This window comes from Echiichthys vipera (genome assembly GCF_963691815.1).
Source record: "Echiichthys vipera genome assembly, chromosome: 23".
Lineage (NCBI taxonomy): Eukaryota > Metazoa > Chordata > Actinopteri > Perciformes > Trachinidae > Echiichthys > Echiichthys vipera.
The window spans coordinates 5,649,580-5,671,743 of NC_139848.1; the positions used below are offsets into that span (position 1 = coordinate 5,649,580).

Consider the following 22,164-nt stretch of genomic DNA (forward strand, 5'->3'; position numbering starts at 1 on the left):
GAGATAATTGACACACGTCACTGATGATATTGATGTAAAAGCTTTATTACCACATAAGAATCAAACCCACAACCTCCAGCCTTCTAGCCTGTCCTCTCTCTCCTTGTACTATCTGAAGCAGCTCTTCATCAATGTGACTTCTTCCATCTAGATCTTTGATCCTAAGGATTGAATCCACATCTTCTGGTCCTCTGGTCCTCTGGCCCTCTGGTCCCCTGGTCCTCTGGCCCCCTGGTCCTCTGACCCTCTGGTCCTCTGACTCTCTGGTCCTCTGGCCCTCTGGCCCCCTGGTCCTCTGGCCCTCTGGTCCTCTGACTCTCTGGTCCTCTGGTCCTCTGGTCCTCTGGTCCTCTGACCCTCTGGTCCTCTGGTCCTCTGGTCCCCTGGCTCTCTGGTCCTCTGACCCGTCTTCTATCCTCCTTGAACGAGGGTTGAATTGTCTCCTGGGTGAATGTCTGTTGTACGTTACTCTCTCCTTCTGAATCTTTTTCTTTTTGTTCTCAGGCCAAAGAGCTGCAGACTCTTGGTCCAGGACCTCAGCACGCGGGTTAGGAAGGTACGTCACCTCCCTCTGGTGTTCACTGTCATTTGTTCCCAGGATCATTTCACCTGTGCTGTGTGTTTGTGTCTTTCAGAGCGTAGAGCTGGACTGTGAGGAGGGACTTGGCAAATAAAAGGACTCATATACTACATGCAATTAACTGGTGTAGCTGAATATACAGCTACAATATACAGAACAAGAGACCAAACGTTTTGAGCAGGTGATTTATTAAAAAACAACTATTGAACTGAAGTCGGCTGCTCATCAGCTGATCCAAAACACTCACAAACCTCCTGAAACTCAAGCTTCAGTGTCCAAACCAGACTCCTCCTCCATTATTGTGCATCACTTCAAAAACTCGTCTTGGCGTGCGTGAGGCAAGCGTTTCCAAAAGACTGGTGGGGACGATGGTCCAAGCGCTGGAGAGAGAGAGAGAGAGAGAGAGAGAGAGAGAGAGAGAGAGAGAGAGAGAGAGAGAGAGAAAGAGAGGAGAGAGAAAGAGGAAAGAGAGAGAGAGAGGAGAGAGAGAGAGGAAAGAGAGAGAGAGAGGAAAGAGAGAGAGAAAGAGGGAGAGAGAGAGAGAGGGTGAGAGAAAGAGAAAGAAAGAAAAAAAAGAGAGAGAGAGAGAGAAACAAAAGAGAGAGAGAAAGAAAGAGAGAGAGAGAGAGAGAGAGAAAGAAAAAAAAGAAAGAAGGGGTTGGGGTTGGGGTTAGAGTTAGGGGGGTTGGGGTTAGGGTTAGGGGGGTTAGGGTTAGGGTTAGGGGGGTTAGGGGGGTTAGGGTTAGAAGACGATGTTCACACCCACGCGTCTCAAGACTGGACCTGTGGACCCACTCTGGGGTGAGAGAAGCAAGATGGCGGCGCGGTCAGACGCAGCAGCTGAATGCTCTCCCTTTAAGCTACAACAGTGCTGAACACCGCAAACACCTTCACCTCTGAGGGTCCATGATGCTCAGGGTCTCTGCAGTCTACAGTGTTTTGTTTTGTCTCCCGAGAGACGTGTGTGTGTGTGTGTGTGTGTGTGTGTGTGTGTGTGTGTGTGTGTGTGTGCGTGTTAGTGTATGCTTGTCGTTTTAAATGTGTCTTTTAAAGGTCTAGCTTTTTCTTATTGATGCTTTTAATGTTAAATTATTTGATGCACTTTAAGGGATCGTGCTGTATATTTCGTTGTACTGGAACAAAGACAATAAAGACAATTCAATTCAATTGAATTAAAGTGAGTGTTACGCAGTGACACCAGTCCCATTCACACTGACAACCGTCCTCTGCGTGTGTTTCACTCTCACTGTGACCTTTGACCTCGGACCACTGTGCACACGTTAAAGTGAGAAGACAGGAGACAGTAAACGTTTGACTTTTACAGCTTTTATTAAATGTTGGATCTGTGAATAAATAAGTGGGCTGCGTGTGACGCTCAGCAGCGCACGAACACATGAAGAAGAAACAGGAAGAGAACGACAGCAAACACGGTACATTCAGAACACTTCAGTGGAGCCGCAGGTCGGGATCCCCTCAAGTTCACGGTACAATCCGTACATTTCTGATGCTCTTCTCGCAGAATATTGCATTTTTAGGTCGTTTTGTGCTTCTTTGAATCTAGGTTTAACGTCAATGACAGTTCAATCAAAGTGAACGGAGCGATCCCGACCCCAGGAGTAAAAACGCACGACATGTGAACTGTGGATGTTTAATATCGCCGACACGTCGACCTCCTGCTTCACTTTGTCTGTACACAAACAACATCCAACCTCCAACACGCTACAAAAACACACCAAACCTCTGGAAAACTAAACCTCTGCACGCGCTTTGGAGTGCGACACACTCACAAATGGAAAGCAGCAACAGTCCGTGTGCGTTATAAAGCTCCTTCACTTTGTTTTCAGGTTTGAAATCTGACCTGGGAACAGACCGGACCTTCCTGAGTCCTGCAGGAACAAACCTTTACAGTCAACACACCTTTGGAAAACAGAGTCAATAGAAACACATTTGAACACCACTGGGGTGTTTCAGCGTGGTACGAGAGGAACGGGTGCACTCAACACACACACACCTCAGGGGCCTCGTGTATAAAGCTGCCGCGCTCTGCAAAGTTTTTCTGACTCTGGAATCAGCGACACTCAGTGGAAACAGCGTGAAATACAGCTGAGTTAGCAGAGGAAACGCACACTTTAAGTGTAAAATAAGTGTATTCCTGTGTTTAAAGCGTCGCTGGAGCTGTGGACAGGTGTAAAACTGTACTATTGGCATCAGTTTAGATGCAGTTTGAGTTCATGATCATGTCTTTACATCATGTTTCATTGGATTTAGAAGGTGTGTCCGTTTGACCGAAGCTGTGACAAAGTTTTGTGCAGTAATTATGAATAATTTTTTAAATGTAGGAAATGATGACAAGTGATGAGCCTGCTGAGACAGGAAGGACCGATCTCCTTTACTTCTTTTCTCTCTTCATAGAGACACAGGAGGACCCGTCGTATTATTTAGTTATTTAATCATTTCATTAATTGGTGTTTTACGTATGAATGCCATAAACGTCCGTACACATAATAACAGAGGAGTGAACTGGATTCACAGCTGTGGACCGCGCTCACGTGAGGAACAGTGGAGACTGTAACTTAGTTCAGTCAGAAACGCTGCTACACTCTAACACTGTTATCACTTATCGCTCCTTCTCACTTATTTAGTTTGTACTTATTTTATTGAATCTGCTGCTAAACTGCACACTGCGTATTGTTGTATATTGTATATACCTGCGTTTAACCACAGTGTCTGTTGCACTTTAGTTATTGTTTGATGTGATTGATGTTTTTATGCTTATTGTTACTCTGATCCTTTCATCTTTGTGTTGAAACTGTTGCACGATCATTTCCCTCGGGATAATGAAGCTTCTTGAGTCTTGGTGACACGTCGACCCTCGCTCCGTTTAGGTTTATTCCAAATGTCTCGACTGATTCTTCTAAAAAAGGAAAACACCCTTCTCTGGGAGCTCCACCTCCGTTTCCTCCTCAGAGAACTTTGCTTTTTCCACCTCCTTCTGTCTCATTTTCCTCACGTCCGTCACTGTGACGTCCTCATTAAGACCGCGTCCGTATTCATGAGCTGTTTCGCAGACGCCGTTTATGGAACAGGGAAAAGTGGGACGACGCGGGGCGGAGATCATCCCTGCACACTTCACAGCAGGTGGGGATTTATCCGTGCAGATGTGCGCCGCAGTTTCATTAATCTCATATTCATGGATTTGTGTGAATGCAGCGCTTTGGGGGAAGGATTCCACGCACAGTTTTATAAACGAGGCCCCAGGATTTTCTTTTTAGTCAGAGTTCACTTTAAAAAAGGTGCATTTATTCACTTTAACATCAGCACGTCAAACAGTTTGCAGTAAAATCCTGCGAACAACAGAAAACAACACAAAATGAGGAGTTCACTCCGAGTCCCAGAGAGCACTGCAGTCAGGAACAACCAATCAGAGCAGAGCATCGCTGCTCTGCTGCACAAAGGATTTGATTCTCTGATGGTTGTTGATGTAAATATTAAACATAATTCAGATTCACTGATGCATCGCTCCAGATCTGGGGTTTATGGTTCTCCTGTGGAATGTTAAATAAAGTTGCGTGTGTTTGATTTCTTTCTGTCGTTGAGTGCAAACGTTGGATATTTACAGGAATTCAAGCTGGCGTTGGCGCTGGCAGTGTCGTCACGAGGATCAGAGACGCTCGATCACATTCTGTCCTCAAGTTACAAAAAATAAATATCAAATCATTAGAAAACAAAAACAAAAACACGTTTTCACCTTCAAAGGCTGAACTGTTTAAAACACTGACGCAAATTTACCTCAAAGCTGAATCTGACTACAACTGTACACCTGTATGCACACACACACGCACGCACACACACACACACACACACACACACACACACACGCACACACACTTCATCTTAAACAGATAAATAAATATCACACACACACACGTACACACAGAGTTTGGGGGAAATACATTCCACCACCTTGTGATGAGGAAGGTTTTCAACTTCCCGTTTTCAGCTTTTCAGAATAAAAACAATTTCAAAGTAAACCGCGGCGCTCGTCGACTCACTTCCTACAGAGCTGTGGACAAAACAGAGACGGAGAAACTGAAGACTAATATTTCCCCACTTAAGGAACATACACAATATATATATATACATTAAAAACCACCAACATCTAATAACATGATGAGGAGCTTTTACACTGAAGGGGTGGTGGCTGCCCGGTGTGTGAGGGAGTGTTAGGTTTCATCTAAGGGCTTGTTCCCACTGTACACTTGATCGTCTGTCTTGTGTTAATGTTCTAAGAGTTAAATACGGTTTCCTCTCTGACCTTTCCACCCACATTAAGACCTTTCCTCTCCCTGCAGGTCGATCCATCGTGCAGAACTCACGACCGTCCAGCTGCTGTGTCCCTCACAGCAGCCCGTCCAGGTTCTTCTCTGCCGTCTGCTTGTCCTCGGGGTTCTCCTGAGGGCTGTACTTGTTGTGGTAATCGCGGAGGATCGTCACCACATCGTGGTGGCCAAAGTGGACGGCTTCATCCATCGGTGTGTTCCCCCACCTGCAGCGAACACGAAGGGGGATGAGAGTCAACTACAGCATTAAAGCATCCATTTAGGGCGCCCTCCCACTGTGCCTCCGTCCCGTGCCCCGTGCTTTAGGGTCCTTGTCCCCCCCTCCAGGCCCGTTTGTACTCACACTACCTGGGCCTCGGAGAATGCTTCTTGCTGCCTATACGTCATCACGGAGTAACACGTCACACGCATTGATGACGTCATGGCGATGCGTGGCTTTGTTTCCATATCTTTCCGTAGACCTCAGAGTTTTTGTAAACCGCCGTAGGCCTCGTGCCCGTACACGTGCGCACGCTCGTGCTCGTACACGTGCACCCGTGCTTTACTAAGCCCACCTCTCCCAAACGGGCCGTGGACGGCAAGCGTGCCGCTCCTAGACGTGGTACGGTTGCACTCACACTGGTCAAAGGAACCAGACTTTAGCCGTGAAACGTGCTGGGGCACGGTACGGAGGAACAGTGGGAGCGCGCCCTAAAACACTTGGAGTTCAATTAACAGGAACAGAATTTAAAAAAAAAAAAAAAACACCACTGAATTCTTCAAAACCACAATCTGTGAAAGATTATTTTTATGAATACGTTACGCTGCTTGAATGAAATCCTTTAGTCCATTAAATGTCAGAAAGTGATGCAGTTAAAAGTTTAAAGTATAGCATGTGATGAAAAAAGTCACAAACTAGTATGACATCATGGTTACCTGTCTTTGGGAACAGGGTTGACTTTACAGGCCTCCAGCAGGAAGCGAACCACCTCAGCGTGTCCTGACACACACACACACACAGACACACGTCAGGTCGATGAACACACTGACAGAATGAGTTAATATTGACACATTAACAGTGTTCCACCTTCAGCAGCTGCCACGTGCAGGGCCGTCCTGGAGTCGTAGTCTCTCTGCTCCATGTCCATGGAGGACAAAGCAAACCTGCACAAATAACCAACAATCATTAGACACTGGATCAAGAAACCTTTGTAATTCCATGTGCATGTTCTCAGTGAGCTGGGTCACCTCCTCAGGGCTGACACATCTCCAGTGTAGGCAGCAAACAGCAGGTTGATCACTGACTTCACCTAAAAACAGGAAGCACTCATTAACAGTGTGTTGGTTTGTTTTTTGAGTTAGTTTACAGTAACTGTCCAGCAGATGGTGCTGTGGATTCTAATGTGTGTGTGTCACGCAGCGTCCTGGCACAGCCGGCTTTGTTGGAGGACTGCTGGTGGCTGCTGGGACTCACCCTCTGGTCTCCTCCCTCCCTGCGAGGATCCAGCTTCTTGAAAAAGTGTCTCAGGTTATCATAGTTGTGGAAGTTGAAGAGGGAAACCAGGTCCTGAAAGAAGACACAACCGTTTTTAAGGATCACGCAGACAAACACACAAGACAAGATTCTTCAAATTTAAAGATAAAAGATGAAATGATGACACAGTCCGATGTAAAGATACAGCTGAAACAGTTTGACATGTCTGCAGCTGTGTGTTGGAGTCAGTCAGGGAGGTGTAGCACCTCCTTGTGGACACATGTGGAGAAGCAGCGCGATGGCTGTGACTGTTATTACCACTGTGGAAGTTTCAAAGGCGGAGGTTACCGTGCAGAACTGGATGCCTCTGACGCTGTTGCCCAGCTTGTCGAGTGGAGGAGACCAACACATGACGCCCATCACGTTGGGAACAACCAGCAGGATCCCCCCGGCGACACCAGATTTGGCCGGCAGACCGACCTGAGACAGAAGAACAACAACAACCCCGTGTTCATTCGATGGTCATTGTTCACGAGGAGCGGGGGAAATGTTTGACGGATGAGACACTGACGTGGAAAGCGAACTGTCCGGAGAAGTCGTACATGCCGCAGGAATGCATCAGACTCAGAGTGTCTCGCACCGCCTCGGGGCTCAGCACGCGCTCTCCTGTGATTGGACAGAAGCCGCCATTGGCCAGAGTCGCCGCCATGACGCTGGCGCTCTCACAGGTCACCTCGATGGAGCACAGCTGACGGGGGAGATCACACGTACACAGAAGGTTAATAATGTTTTGTGTTTAGTTTCATCCTCTGTGACAGTTTGATTCATTTAAATGCCGATTCCAGGATGATACTAATGTTCTCCTGCGTCATTTATCCTGTGAACTTCACACGGTATGAATCCTTAATAATAAATCTAACACTATACAAGGTGGGTGCTGCGTTTACCTGGAAGTAGAAGTCGAGGATGGAGGTCATGTCTGTCCCCTCTGGAAAACACTGAGAGAACAACAACACTGTCAACATGTCAGCAAACTCACCTGCTGCTCATAAAGAACAGCGTCGTTGCTCTAAAAAGGCCAAAATTAGATAATAATGTAGAAATGATAGTTTCTGAACACAGCAAATACAAGGAGAACATAAGACACAGATTATTGTTACAAAGGCAACATTTAAAGAATGAAAAGAATAATAAATGTGACGTGTTTGAGCGTCCGGCTGCACCGTGAGGACGGTTGCGTCCCTCAGCTGTGGGCGACCTTTGACTTTACCTTCTTTTCCTTCAGGTAGTAGCCGATGGCAAAGTTTCTGTCTCCGGACTCTCGCTCCGACTGGAAACTGGGACACACACGGGGAGAGAAGGAGCATGACTCAGCTCGTGTTATATAAAATATAAAAAACAGTCCTGACGGAGCTGCTGCCTGTCCTCAAGGACTTCTTCATTCAGTTGTTTGAGCTCGCGTCGGACAGTAGGGGAGACCGAAATCAGCCCCGGTATCATTTCCTGCATTGTTTGTTCAGTGAAAAAGCTTTTCCTTAAGTGGATAAGATCGGACAGTGACGTCTGGATCACTGCATCGTCGTACTCACGTCGCGTTGCTGAAGCCCACATACTCGTTTCCTGCCAGTTTGTTCATGAAGTTCATGACCTGCAGAACAAAACGTTTACACATTACAACTGAAGGTCACACAAAAACAACATTTAAATGACGACAATGTGCTGTGGGACCAAACGACGCATCGATGCATCATGAACTACCTGGAGAACGAGTCCAGAATGAAGTAAAATGAAGGAACCAAAGCACGACACAGTGATACTCACATAATCAAATTTCTCAGCGTTGCTTGACCCTTGCTGAAACACAAACACAGTAAAATATTAAAAATGTTTGTTTGACCACTTTAAATCGAGTGTCAAATACATCAAAGTGCCACTAAGAGTCACCCATGTCATGACATCAGCACCATCATGTATGATCCTCATGAAACAAGGACAGGAGACGGTGTGAGTTCACATCACTACGGTGTTTTAATGAAGAGTCGAGCTCATCAGTCACATGACCAACCGAACCAGTCAGGATGAAGTAAGATTAGAGGCGGGACCCTAGCTGCAGATGGAGACGGTGAAGTGAGTTAATCCACTCAGAATAAACTTGTTAAACTTGTTAAACTTAAAAGGGGAACTTGTGTCATCAAGTGTTCTCCACTAAAGCGCGTTAGCTGTGGAGCTACTGATCACAGCGTGGAGGTAAGTTAGTTCACGTTCAGGAGCATCCACACTGCAAGCTGCTCCGTCAACACGTCACAGCCTTCTGGGGGAGTCGTGCCATGTGTTGCATTATGGGAAACGTAGCATTCAGTGTTTAAGGGCGCCCTCCCACTGTTTCTCCCTCCCGTGCCCCGTGCTTTAGGGTCCTTGTCCCCCCCTCCAGGCCCGTTTGTACTCACACTACCTGGGCCTCGGAGAATGCTTCTTGCTGCCTATACGTCATCACGCCGTAACGCGTCACACGCATTGATGTCGTCATGGCGATGCATGGCTTTGTTTCCAGATCTTTCCGTAGACCTCTGAGTTTTTGTGCGTCTTGTCGACTGTTTTTGAATCTTTTCATCGACCAAATCTGCAGTAAACACTCCACCTCCGCATCACACCAACGTGAACCTTTCACCGCCATTGTTTTAAATGTCCGCGCATGGTCCCTCCGTCTTTTTTCTATGTCCCAACAGGCGCACAGGAAATGACCTCAGAACCGCCGTAGGCCTCGTGCTCGTGCTTGTACACGTGCAAACGTGCTTTACTAAAGCCCACCTCTCCCAAACGGGCCGTGGACAGCAAGCGTGCCGCTCCTAGACGCGATACGGGTGCACTCACACTGGTCAAAGGAACCAGACTTTAGCCGAGGAACGTGCTGGGGCACGGTACGGAGGCACAGTGGGAGTGCGCCCTAAGAGCCTTTTTCAGATATTAAAGACATTAAACCACCTCTTGCTCTGTTACTTTCACATCTTGTCACCCGTATCGGTTCAGTTTGTATGCTGCTTGTTATCTTTACGTTTTTTGATCTTGGATTTTCTGAACCGTCGATATTTAAACCAACACCGGGGTCCATCCTCTACGTACCTGACCTGTACCTGTGGCTTCTGCTCTTCATCTCAACACTGACATCATATTATTATCTCGTTTCTATCTTCTCATCTTGCTTTTATGTCGTTATGTGCTGCTGCTGCGGCTCACTCAGAGTCAAAGGTCATTTTTAATGTGAATATAATGATGATAAAGTGTCTGATGTCTTAGCTGCTGTGCTCTGATCTAAACGCTAACATCAGCAGGAATCAAGCAGAAGATATGGATCTATAAGACACATACACACACGTTGTCCCCCGCTGCTGCAGCAACAATATAATAACTCCAGTCAGACTGTGAGACTTAAAGAGTGAATCCATCAGTAAAGTGACTTGTTGACATGCAGCTCGCAGTGTGACTTCACATTTAGGGTTTTATCATCTACTGTGGCCGACAGGTTAACAAGAACAAAGCGCTAAATTAATAAATCTGTAAGTGACGACATTTAATCCAAGGATATAAATTAAAGACATCCAAACAAAAACCTATGATATAAAGTATGATAGTATGATATAACACCAGTGTTTGGGTTGAGCCGGAGCTGAACTGTTTATACTCTGGACGTAGAAACAGTTTGGGAGAATGCAGGTGAAAAGTATAAGAGCCACACTGAAGCGTTCAGACACAGCCACGTGAAGGCTAAAAGCTTCAGTCACACACCCAGAGCAAAGAGGGGAACCAAAGAGTTAAAGAGGGAAAATTACCAACGTCATTGACCTGTTGCAGTGGTCATAATTTCCCACAGATCCTACTGCTGTAAAATATGCAACAACACATAAAACCACACAACGAGCCGGGAAAAGGTACATTACAGATGCGTGGATCTGAGGGGGGGTGCACAGAACCTGCTGTTATTACTCGGGTCAATGCGCACGATCAACCTGCAGCTACAGAAATGTTGTCATATCACACACGAAGCATCACTGAATTGCTGCTAAATGGACTAAAAAGGTAGTTTTCCTCGTTATCTGCGTGATGTCAGTTACGTTCGTGAGGTTTTCCTGTTGTTTGGACGTTTGAACTCGTGCTTAATTAATGTTTGTAACTTAAAAATGAACAAAAAACAGATATATACACATGTAATCATGCGTTAGCTGCTGCCAGTTGATCAGGCTCTGAACTGTGACTGGAGACCACAGCGCGCTAGAGCAGGTGAGGATGTTTGTTGTAGGCCGCGTTCAGACGGAGACGCTCTGGACAGGAAACGCTAAAGTGGCGTTGCGTTCGTACTTTTTTTTCTGCGTGTAGACGAGCGTCTTTGGGGGGAAATCTGCGTGCATACGGTGACACTTAAGTGTGTAAATGTGATGTAGTGTGCACGTCAGGTGTGTAGGTGGAGCTGTGAAGCGCTGCCACACAACAGCACCCAGAGCTGGTGCATGCTGGGAAACGTCCTTCTCCTTCTCTCCCTAACAGCGGAGAAGCAGGACGCCGTACAGCGTGACAGGGAACTGCAGCACGGTCTGCAGCCTCCCACCGCCTCGGCTCCACCCAGGACACTTGAACGTCCCACTGATGGAAACAGTCCCACGTGTTTGTTGTTGTTTACCTGAACTCTGCACACGGATGTTACGGAGACACGGACGCCACGTGAGCCAGCGTGAGCAGATCAGAGCTCACTTTAGTGTTTTTACCTTTACACGCAAACACAACGCTGGAGCAGATCAGTGCTCACTTTAGTGTTTATACCTTTACACGCAAACACAACGCTGGAGCAGATCAGAGCTCACTTTAGTGTTTTTACCTTTACTCGCAAAAACACAACGCTGGAGCAGATCATAGCTCACTTTAGTGTTTTTACCTTTACACACAAACACAACGCTGGAGCAGATCAGAGCTCACTTTAGTGTTTTTACCTTTACACGCAAACACAACGCCGGAGCAGATCAGAGCTCACTTTAGTGTTTTTACCTTTACACGCAAACACAACGCTGGAGCAGATCAGAGCTCACTTTAGTGTTTTTACCTTTACACGCAAACACAACGCTGGAGCAGATCAGAGCTCACTTTAGTGTTTTTACCTTTACACGCAAACAAAAAGCCCCAAAACATCGTCGCTGTCTAAACGAAAGGCACATGTGATCAAATATTTTGTCGTTTTCCCCCTGGAGCGTTGTGTTAACAGGTAGAAGAGCAGTTTCTCTGACCTGTGTGCGTTTGTACATGTGTGTGCATGTGTGTGTGTGTGCGCGCGTGTGTAGGATATCTGAGCGACGCTGCTTTCAACCAAATCCCCCTTTCAGCGTGATTATCTAACACTTTAATCTCCCTGTATGTGGTAATCTGGAGGAAACGCTTTCTCCACACGATTATGATTCTTTTTCATACAATTTCTCTTTTTAGCTCCAGTTAAAAAAAACAAAAAGAACTAAATCTCGTCTTCCCAAACAACCTTTGCACTTGAGCTGATCAGTGTCCTGAATAAAAGGACTTCATTAGAATTAGAATAGAAATACGTTATTGATCCCAGGCTGGGACATATGATGGGGTGTGTACCTGCAGCTCACCTTAATGAGGGAGGTACAGACAATAGCTCCAGCGTTCACCATGGGGTTGTGTGGTTTATCTGTGGGAGAGGAAATAAAGAGTCTGAGCACAAATATAAACTTTTGTCTTATACTGATGTGTGAAAGTGGAGAACCTGGATAACAAAGAGGAACTTTAACATGTGAGCATCAACTTAACAAGGTAGGTTACTACACAATATCCTCAAAACTGAAACAACACAGTGTCCAATGATACGCTTAATCCTCTTATGCAACGGGAAATGTTAAAAAAAAATAAGCAGCTGGAGTTTAATCCGCTCTGCTAGAGAACAAGGAGAGGAGAGACACGTTCTCACAGCAGGTTTCATTCCAGGTGGCGTCTGGAGTGGATGGAAAAATGAGAAATGTGTTGAGAAATGATCATATTTGTGTAATATTTGTTGATTTAAAGTGTGGAATTGAACTCTTGGTCAGGTTCAGGTTCAGAATCTCCTACTGTGGGAAGTTTAAACACAGAGGAAATCTTTAATCCTCCTCTCCGTCTTTGGTGAAACTGCAGGAAATCTCAAATAAAAGAGGTTTTGTCTCAGGCCTGGCTGCTTCTTACAGAGCCACGTGCCAGCAGCTGCTCCTTTTTCAGGTTTTTAGAAGTCTCTGTTACACACTGGCCACTCTGTTTTATTCTGCTGTGGTGCTGCAACCTCTCATTAACTATTTACGACATCTATTTCCATGGCAACCAGGCGTACGTGAGAACGGACGCCTGCAGGGAAAGTTCAGCAGCAGCTGGCTGAGTCACGATGCACGGAGGACCAGGAGAGCGCGGCCGCTGCTTCCTCACCTTCCTCGTTCAGGAAGAGCTTGTTGAACCGCAGGCCGCTGGGCTCTTTGCCGATGAAGCGGTGCACGTACTCCGTGCCATGGTCGTGGACGGCGATGGCGTATTTCAGCGGCTTCACGCAAGACTGCAGACAGAAAGGAACCTTGGTGTCGCCCACAGTGTGCCTGAGGAACGAACACACACACACACACACACACACACACAAACAAAGGCATCTGTTTACACACGTACCATCCAAGAGATTTACACTTTCACTGGTGTGGCATCATGAGTTCTGCCGAGTCTGATCTTAAAGGGATACTTTGGCACATTTCTCCTGTGTGTCTGCGTTAAATACGCAGACAAACACACACACACACTCTCTCACAGTCTCTGGCTCCGTAGTGTTGCTTGTTTTTCATCTCTCTTCTCATTGTTCTGTATCTCTGTTCTCTCACTGACGGCTGCTTATGACTATAAAGTTAAAGTAAGGTGCAAGAAAATAAATGAATACATAAAAAGCTTTAACTCAATGTTTCCTGTTCTCTTCTGACATGATCTTGAGAAGAACAGAACACTTTTTGGTGCATGAGACTTCTAAAACTGCGCTGCACACCTGAATGTGACAGGTGCATGAGAAAAAAGGGTCATCTGAGCTGATATTAAATTATAAAACATAAGGTCTTTACAAACTTCACTAAGTCCAGTGCTCCTAATCTTTAGCAGACATATGGTAAGATATTTCAGGTCTGATTGGTCAGTGTGTGTTTTCAGATCACATGCAGGTGTGACTCGTACCTCTGTCCGTCGACGGTGCACAGGGCGACCGCCCACAGGTCTGGACTGAAGCGGGCCAGCTGGGGAATGTAGTCGGCCACCTGCAGCAGGACATCACACAGTTCTAAGAGCCAGGTGCATCGCTTGTTCTTCATGGTAAAAGTTGCTCACAGTAGTTTCGGTATAGGCGTCTGTAGCCCGCACTCACCTGCCCTCCAGAGAGGTTTTTGGCTTTGACGTAGAGCTCGTCCATGTGGGCGCAGAAGGACTGGAAGTCTGGGATGACAAACTTCTTCCTGAAGGCCTGGGTGAGCAGAACAATGTTGCTCTGGACACACCTGAGACAGGAGAGAGCTGTGTTGGATTTCTCATTTGCTCTGGACAGGTGGTTCTTTTTCCCAAACAATTAACACTTTGGCTCAGTGGTTTCATGGCTTAATGTTGAGCCTTGGCATAAAACTGATCATCACACCGTTTTTAGACCCTTCAGCGGGGTGAACTGGTCCAGTCCTTCCACTGTGAGACATCTGCTACTGGACTCATCTATCACCTCATTAGCAGTGTTGTCTTTGGGGAATCTGTTTGCTTCTCTGGGAAAGCGCCTTCATTTCCAGAATAACATCTCCCAAATGTTGCCACAGCTTTTTATTTGAGCGGACAACAGACGGTTAACACACGACTCCACATAATAAGGCAGGATGACAGAAGCCGGGCCTCGCTGGGAGCAGAGAGATTTGTGGCTCAGCTATCTCACTGCATCAAACCCTGTCTAATCCCTGTAGCATGGGATCCCAACAGAGCACACACACGCTACACTCCACCGCCCGCTCACGTGCGTCCCTCTGTGAGGCCGGGCTCTATAAATAAGCCTGGGGAGGAGCGGATGTGATGGATCCCAGCCAGCACTGTTGGCGCTGGGATCTGTTCAGTGAGGACTCAGCGCTCTCACCCAAGCTGTCACCCAGTTCTGTGTCAGCACCGGCCCCTCTGGGTTCACGGAGGAGGGGGTAGACTGCAGCAGTGCTACCGGGGTATATGTTATTTTATCACACACACACGTTCTTGTTTTATTTCAGCTTCAGCCGCTGGTGGGGCTCCAGCCTATCTGATTAAACACAGACGTAAAGAGAGGAGTCAGGCTGTAACATCATTGATTTGTCTTGTTATCTGAACTGGGACTGATATGTTGTGTCCTGGTCTGAAGGTGTTTGTTTTTAATTAAAGCTAAACGGATCACAGTTATTCATCAGCCCCGTTTTCCCTCCCAGCAGCTTCCGAATGAATCCAGCTGGATGAGGACGGCAGCAAGAAGGCGATGACGTGCAAACTGAGGAGTGATGAATAATTGATGACATGCGGTGACCCTCCTCTGCTGCAGGGAAGCGCAGAGGACTCGGACCAGCATCTGCTATTCCTACCATAGACTCTGATGAAAGATTAATGCTGATAATAAAGGAAGAGAAAACTACAAGAGCCCATCCACTGACACTTAACTGCTCTCATAGACGAACACCTGCAACGTACAGAATCAAACTGTGGGCAAATTAAATGGTGCTATCTTTTCAAAGGCAACACTAGAAAATAAGTGTGTGTTCTTTTAAAAGGTTTACTTTTTGAAGAGGTGTCGGTCCAGCGCTCCATCAGAGGTCGTCTTCAGGGTCACCTTCAGCATCTCCATACATTCCTTCAGCCGGGGGTCTCCAGTGCGAAGCCCTGTGGCTTTAAGAGCCTGCAGGGAGAGAGAGGGGGGTGGGGCATGATGATTAAGACAGCCTGACAACAAATCAATAAATGTACGAGCCGTGAGCTGAGGCTCCTGAAGAGCCCGACATAACTCCAGCAGGGAGACACGGACACTCAGGAACACTGTTTACTGCTGTTAAATCACAAACAGCACTCACGTCTGCCCACCTGCTATAAATCCTGCAGTGTAGGACCCTTTTCTGTGTCACTGAAAGCCCTTTGAGTTTAACAATAGTGATCTTTTCCACTCACTGTGGTGAATTTGTGCGCAGGGATCTTCTCCTGGCCCTCAGCGATGGTGTAGAACAGCAGGTCCTCCAGGCTGGGCAGGATGCCTGCCTTCCTTCTCCTGCAGGAAAGAAAACACAGACAGGAAAGTGAGGAACGGGACTCCAGGGTGAGGCCGGATGTGGTGGAAACATGGAGGGGAGCCGCAGCAGAGGGAGGAGGAAAGAAAAGCTTTTTGACTGCAAGGAGAAGCAGTGAGTAATACCTGGAATACTGTACTGGAAAACATGACCGTACACTGATCTGATGTCAGTGTTACGACCTGAGAACAGCCTTCCCACAGGTTAACATGCTGCCATAAGGCCACTGTAATGTAAACTGTTAATTGTGTATTTTGCTAGAATACCAGCCAGGAATGTGTCTCCAGATGATTCAGATTACCAAACCTACAACGTCACAACGTCACACACTTCACGTTTGTGAACCCATTAAGCACGAGGGCTGGGTGACAGCATTGAAACTATTCTTTATTGGTGCAACTACACCAACAGTTTCAACACAAGTGCTGAAACTCTTTGGCTATCTCAGTTTAAGGAATATAAACATTTATCCCCGTTCTTTATGCTGCTGCAATCCTCTAATTTGCAGCTGTAATATCTTTTGTTCCCCATGGAGATTAGTTGGTAAACGTAATCTCCGTGTGCCTGATGATCTAATCACACAGTATTACGGTCTAGCCTGGCAGGTATTCTGAGCAGTGCGTCCACACCAAGTTGTCTCTGGGAGGAAAGTTAGTGTCAGAGGGCAGACGGGCCGACCGGCTCACAGAAGACTCTCCGCTATGATTCATATCAAAACCAAATTGGATTTGTGCAAAGCTCTGGGTGCCCAGGCGCCCCCTGCCCCGCAGTGCATCATGGGACACTGGCCTGTGTGCTAGGAGAGGACGTCTTAAGGTAAAGCTTTAGTTGGCAGGTGGCTCCTCGCAGCTGCCGACCACATATAAAGCTGAGATTGAGACATGAGAGCAGAAATCTACCACTTTGACTCATTAACAGGGATTCCTCTGGAGTTCTGCAGCAGTGAGTTATCAGGAAATAAAAACTCCTAACTAACCAAGCTGCCATGGCAACTGTCAAGAGCGTATAATGGATACCAGGGAAATTGTAAAATGAGGGACATTAATCAAAACTGAAACAGACATCCGGGTGTCAGCAGGATCACTTCATTGTTGGTTCTGGTGTTTTTAGACGATTCACTGATTCAAAGAAGAGAGAGGGAGAAAATATCTGAAAACCTGAAGAATCAACCTTTTTCCTGGACCACGCTGCTGCAGAACAACACAGAGCAAACACTGGCATGAGTCATTACGTGTACCGACAGTTCACTCACACTCAAGAGTCAGAAAGTCACGCGTGCACTCAGCTTTTGCAGCTCAGAGACAAATATGGAGGACGCAGGATGGATTCCTCTCCCCGTCCTCCTGAGTGTGAGCACATGCTGACCATGATGTCTGCTGCGTCTCTTACACGGAAATCTGGACTTTAGTGATTTGACGTAAGGCTCCTTTAAGGAGGAAATCTCAATTTCTGACTTTCCAACTCGTGTGTGCAACGCAACATTGTTAGAGTCAAAAATCGATTCTCATGCACTTCGGATTAGCCCGTCACTGCGCCCTTGCAACTTTGTCATCGCCTGGTCTGACCTCATTAATGACGGTGGATGTCTGCTGGCGAGGAAGATACACACATCAGAGTGTGTGTGTGTGTGGGGGGGGGGGGGGGGGGAGGAGGGAGGGAGGGATGGAGGTGAAGTAGAGGGGAAGGGATTCAAGCGCAGCCGCTGGGAGGAAGTGAGGTCATTTCAAGGTAAAAGCGGCTTTCTGCAGAAAACCTCTACTTCTACTGGAAAACAAACCAAAACAGACGACTACAACTAAAATAAAAAGTAGAAACATACTTACAAATGCAAATCAAGCAGATCAACAACAGGGAGAGAGTGTGCAGAGGGAAGAATACTGAATTAGTAACAGTGGAAATGACTTTTATATTCACAGAATGGACACAGATACGGAGGGCAGACGCTGGCAAAATCAAAAATAAATGAATGGAAAAAAGTGCATAAATAGGGGAATTAATCAGAAAGAAGAAATATCTAATTATGTCACATTATTAAAGTATTTGTGGCACGTTTAATGCATATTAAATGTATATATTTTTGACTTTGGCAGCTTCTGTCCTCCACACACATCAGCACATCATACAACAATAAGCATTAATGTTATAATAAACTACATTAGATTCAATTAAAGTTGTTTAAATACACACACACACAAGTATGAATAGAGCATAATTCATGGGTGACTCAGTGAATCTTAAGATGCACTTAACGACGCCTGAACCTAAAAATGAACCTCAGCTATAATCCTTATTATTGAGACTTCAATTAAAGTGAAGGAAACACATCTCATTAGAAGTTTGAGTGCAAACAGCAAAGAGACACTTAAATGCAGTACAGATTATATGAAGCTGTATTTGAGCTCGTTTAAGGAACAAGGCCTGGGAGAGATTTCCCCCGTGGGAGCGTCACCACCTCAGGGTGAGAGGAGGCCGCTGGAACATCTGGATCTACCTCCGCTGCTCTCATTAGCGCTCCAGCTAGAGGACACATTAGCACATGTTTTGGCTCCTAGAGGGCACTTTAGCTCATAGAGGGCACTTTAACACACGTTTTGGCTCCTAGAGGACACTTTAGCACACGTTTAGGCTCCTAGAGGACACTTTAGCACACGTTTTGGCTCCTAGAGGACACTTCAGCACACGATTTGGCTCCTAGAGGACACTTTAGCACACGTTTAGGCACCTAGAGGGCACTTTAGCACACGCTTTGTCACCTAGAGGACACTTTAGCACACGTTTAGGCTCCTAGAGGGCACTTTAGCACACGTTTAGGCTCCTAGAGGGCACTTGAGCACACGCTTTGGCACCTAGAAGGCACTTTAGCACACGTTTTGGCTCCTAGAGGACACTTCAGCACACGATTTGGCTCCTAGAGAACACTATAGCAAGCGTTTGGCTCCTAGAGCGCACTTTAGCACACGTTTTGGCACCTAGAGGACACTTTAGCACACGTTTAGGCACCTAGAGGGCACTTTAGCACACGCTTTGGCACCTAGAGGACACTTTAGCACACGTTTAGGCTCCTAGAGGGCACTTTAGCACACGTTTAGGCTCCCAGAGGGCACTTGAGCACACGCTTTGGCACCTAGAGGGCACTTAAGCACACGTCTCGGCTCCTAGAGGACACTTTAACACACGTTTATGCTCCTGGAGGACACTTTAACACACGTTTATGCTCCTAGAGGACACTTTAACACACGTTTATGCTCCAGGACACTTTAACACACGTTTATGCTCCTTTATGCTCCAGGTTTTGGCTCCTAGAGAAAGGTGAATTCAGATTAATACTTTAGACGTTATTTCAACAAAATGCTAAATATTCTCTTTGTTTTTTCAGTGTCACCCGAAAAAATGAAAATCTTCAGGATTTGGACTGTAAATCAAACTAGATAAGACACTAAAGGCGATTACAGAGAACAAAATGAGCCGATAATGAAAATATTTGAGGCCTACATTTCCTGATATTAATTCCATATTAGTTCCACATTACAGTTTGTTTCACTTTCAGTTAAGTTTTAAAAGTTAGAAATCCGATTCAATCCCAGTCCCATGGAGTAGAATCACAACTATCTTGCAACTATAGTGTAGATGAAGATGTGCAGCGTCCCCCTCCAGTAACTGACACACTTTAAAACCTGTGTTGACAAGCAGACGTCTGCATCTGTAACATTTGACCTGATGTGTCCGTCTCGCGGGTGTCACAAGGAGTCGGCGTGGGGGGCGGAGGCAGACGTTACAGCGGCAGCATGAGAGGCGGCGCTGCACAAATCAATCCGTGCAAGTGACTCATCTGCTCCAGGAGGCCCTGACAACTGCCGGGCAGCACGCCAGCATCCAGGCTTTGGTGCGAAAAGCGTGGAGGAATGATGTAGGCGGGATAAGCTCCCCTGCATCACAAACATCTTTTTTAACCCTGTATTAGCTGGAGCACAGCCTCAGGACCCTCACAACCAGACCGGAGCCAAGGCTGGATGTGTCTGCACCCCTGGGACTTCAAACATCCTGCCCTGGAAATTACATTCAACACATTTAATCATGTTGTAAACTGACTTTTAACCCGGGTTATTCTTTAAGTCTGCCTGCTGGGCGAGTACGCACCGTGGTTAATGTGTTGTGTAACTTTTCTGATTAGTAGTTTAGTCTGTAAAGTGTCACATTTGTATGTTTTGACTCAAGGTGTTTAGTACACAATGTTTTCCATGCTTCAGTTGTAAAACGAATATATGTTCATAATGTGTTTAATATTCTTCTTATTAACTTCTGCATCACTCTGGCTTCCCTGTCAGAGCATAAAGCATTTTAAAATTGCCCACAGACCTGAGTGACATCACTAATTACTGTGATCTACGTCGCCTCCTTTGTTGCGTTAGATAACTTAAAGCGTGTTCCTGAAGAGTCAATGTGTTGCTCAACAGCAGTCCCAGTGCTCCTCTGCTTACTCAGCAAATCTGAGGATATTTAACAGAGCGAGCCGCCGCGTCACTGAATCTGAAATGAGCCTCCAGGGGAAAGGGGACGATGCTGCAGCTGAGCACAGGGACGCCTAAACGCAGCCGACAGCTCCAGCAAATTGTCCATGAATAGAAAGAAACAGGACGACGACGGCTTGTGGAGGCAATGAGGCGTTTGATTACCATGGAAACTATCTGAAGGCGTGGTGGCTGGTGGCACAGCTGCTCTGAACAGCTAAAGTTAACCAAACATCCAGCAGTTCAAGAAGGACTTTAACAGAGTAAATGGCCAGGAGACGATGGACGCAAGATATCACTGCTGAAAAGATTTGGCAATCAAAAGAATGTTAATTGGCAACTACTTTGATACTTTGTTACACTGAAAAGGGCATTTTAACACACGTTTTGGCTCCTAGAGGACACTTTAGCACATGTTTAGACTCCTAGAGAGAACTTAAGCACACGTTTATACTCATAGAGGACACTTTAGCACATGTTCTGGCTCCTAGAGGACACTTTAGCACACATTTAGGCTCCTAGAGGGAACTTTAGCACACGTTTAGGCTTCTGAATTATGTTAAGTCAAAAATCAGTCGGAAAATACTGTATTTGCTTGTTAGAGAAGCACATTTGGCTGATTGTTTATGATTGTATAGTTGTATTGTTGTATGCCACACTGAATGGAAATCTCTGGGGTTGCCTGTTGATGAAACTTGTGGTCATTTGTGTCCCAACATGGACTTAATAACTAATAATCAATACTTTTCATCCATAATCAAAAAGGACAGTTAGCTGCCTTCCTATGTAATGATGACTGACCTGCCTGCTGACCTTCATTAGACATTGAGCTGAGGCTTGGTGTGTGTGTGTGTGTGTGTGTGTGTGTGTGTGTGTGTGTGTGTGTGTGTGTGTGTGTGTGTGTGTGTGTGTGTGTGTGTGTGTGTGTGTGTGTGTGTGTGTGTGTTTGCACGGTTCCTCCAGTTAAACACACACATATGTCTTTTGTTGTAGTTGTATTGTCATTTCGAAAAAGGCAAGAGAAGCTGGTGGCAGGTTCACGCCTCAGTGAGTTAACATGCCGGGCTTGAATGGATGAAGAGCTGCATCTTCTGGTCACGACATCTGTCTGCATGCGCACCAAATGCATCTGTTTGACTTTTTATCTGCAGGGAAGTTTAAGCAGATGCTCCTCTCTCACAGGCAACTGATAAGACCGAGACACGATTTGGAAAAGTCCTGGAATACCATTATGGTCACAACTTGTCCGATAATGGAACTCCTTAGCTAACACGCCCAGCTAGCCCTTGAAGCGCTTTCTGTAATACCGTGTAAATAACTTTTACTTTAAAATAGGCCTCGTTTATAATTGTAAGACACACAACAAAATATTTACATGGTAGTGCTAGAAGCCCTCTCTAATTCGGCATATGTTTTGAACGTAAATATTGACTTATTTTAGTTGAAAAAGACACTTTAAGGCGTGATCCCAGATGTCATCACAGGCTTCCGTCCATCGGCGACCGCGGCGGTAAATTGGCGGTTTTTCCTATGAGGTTCGGCCCAGCGCGGAGCCCACACACCGGGGTTAACGATACTCACTTATCCGCCGATGAGTCCTTGGTGACTTCATTGGGTCCGTCACCCTTGGAGCAAAAGCCTCTCACGCCGTGCCTTCTGGTGTACCGCTGCGGGGCTCTCCACCCGGCGAACGCCCCCCCTCTGCCCGGAGAACACCCATCCAAACCGGGGACGGTGCTGAAGCAGGCGGCGGTCGCAGGTGTCGCTTTAACGCCAACTCTACCTGTCAACGGACGCCTCAGCTGGGTGTGAAATAACTCCTTGAGCGCGACCGTTGACCGAAAATGTAACATTTCAATCCCGTGGAGAAAAGTAAGTGGATGATGGAAGTACCGTGAGGCGGTAACGAGAGAAATACAGGCGCAGTTTCTAACCGGAGAGTCGGCTTTTCTCGGCCGAATAACGG

At 46.4% G+C, this 22,164-nt stretch overlaps 1 protein-coding gene across 1 annotated transcript; it reads right to left on the bottom strand.

Annotated features, from left to right (window-relative positions):
* Positions 1-1,930: 1,930 nt before the first annotated feature.
* glsa (glutaminase a) lies at positions 1,931-22,140 on the bottom strand. Its single transcript, XM_083937606.1, has 18 exons — positions 21,780-22,140; positions 15,575-15,671; positions 15,190-15,308; positions 13,788-13,917; positions 13,601-13,680; positions 12,824-12,987; positions 12,004-12,062; positions 8,195-8,227; positions 7,963-8,021; positions 7,644-7,710; positions 7,321-7,371; positions 6,945-7,121; positions 6,722-6,853; positions 6,374-6,466; positions 6,148-6,209; positions 5,987-6,063; positions 5,836-5,899; positions 1,931-5,126 (listed from the first exon to the last, which is right to left on the bottom strand). Exons 1-18 carry the CDS (start codon positions 22,049-22,051, stop codon positions 4,979-4,981), a joined length of 1,884 nt encoding a protein of 627 aa, XP_083793732.1. The 5' UTR covers positions 22,052-22,140; the 3' UTR covers positions 1,931-4,978.
* Positions 22,141-22,164: the final 24 nt, after the last annotated feature.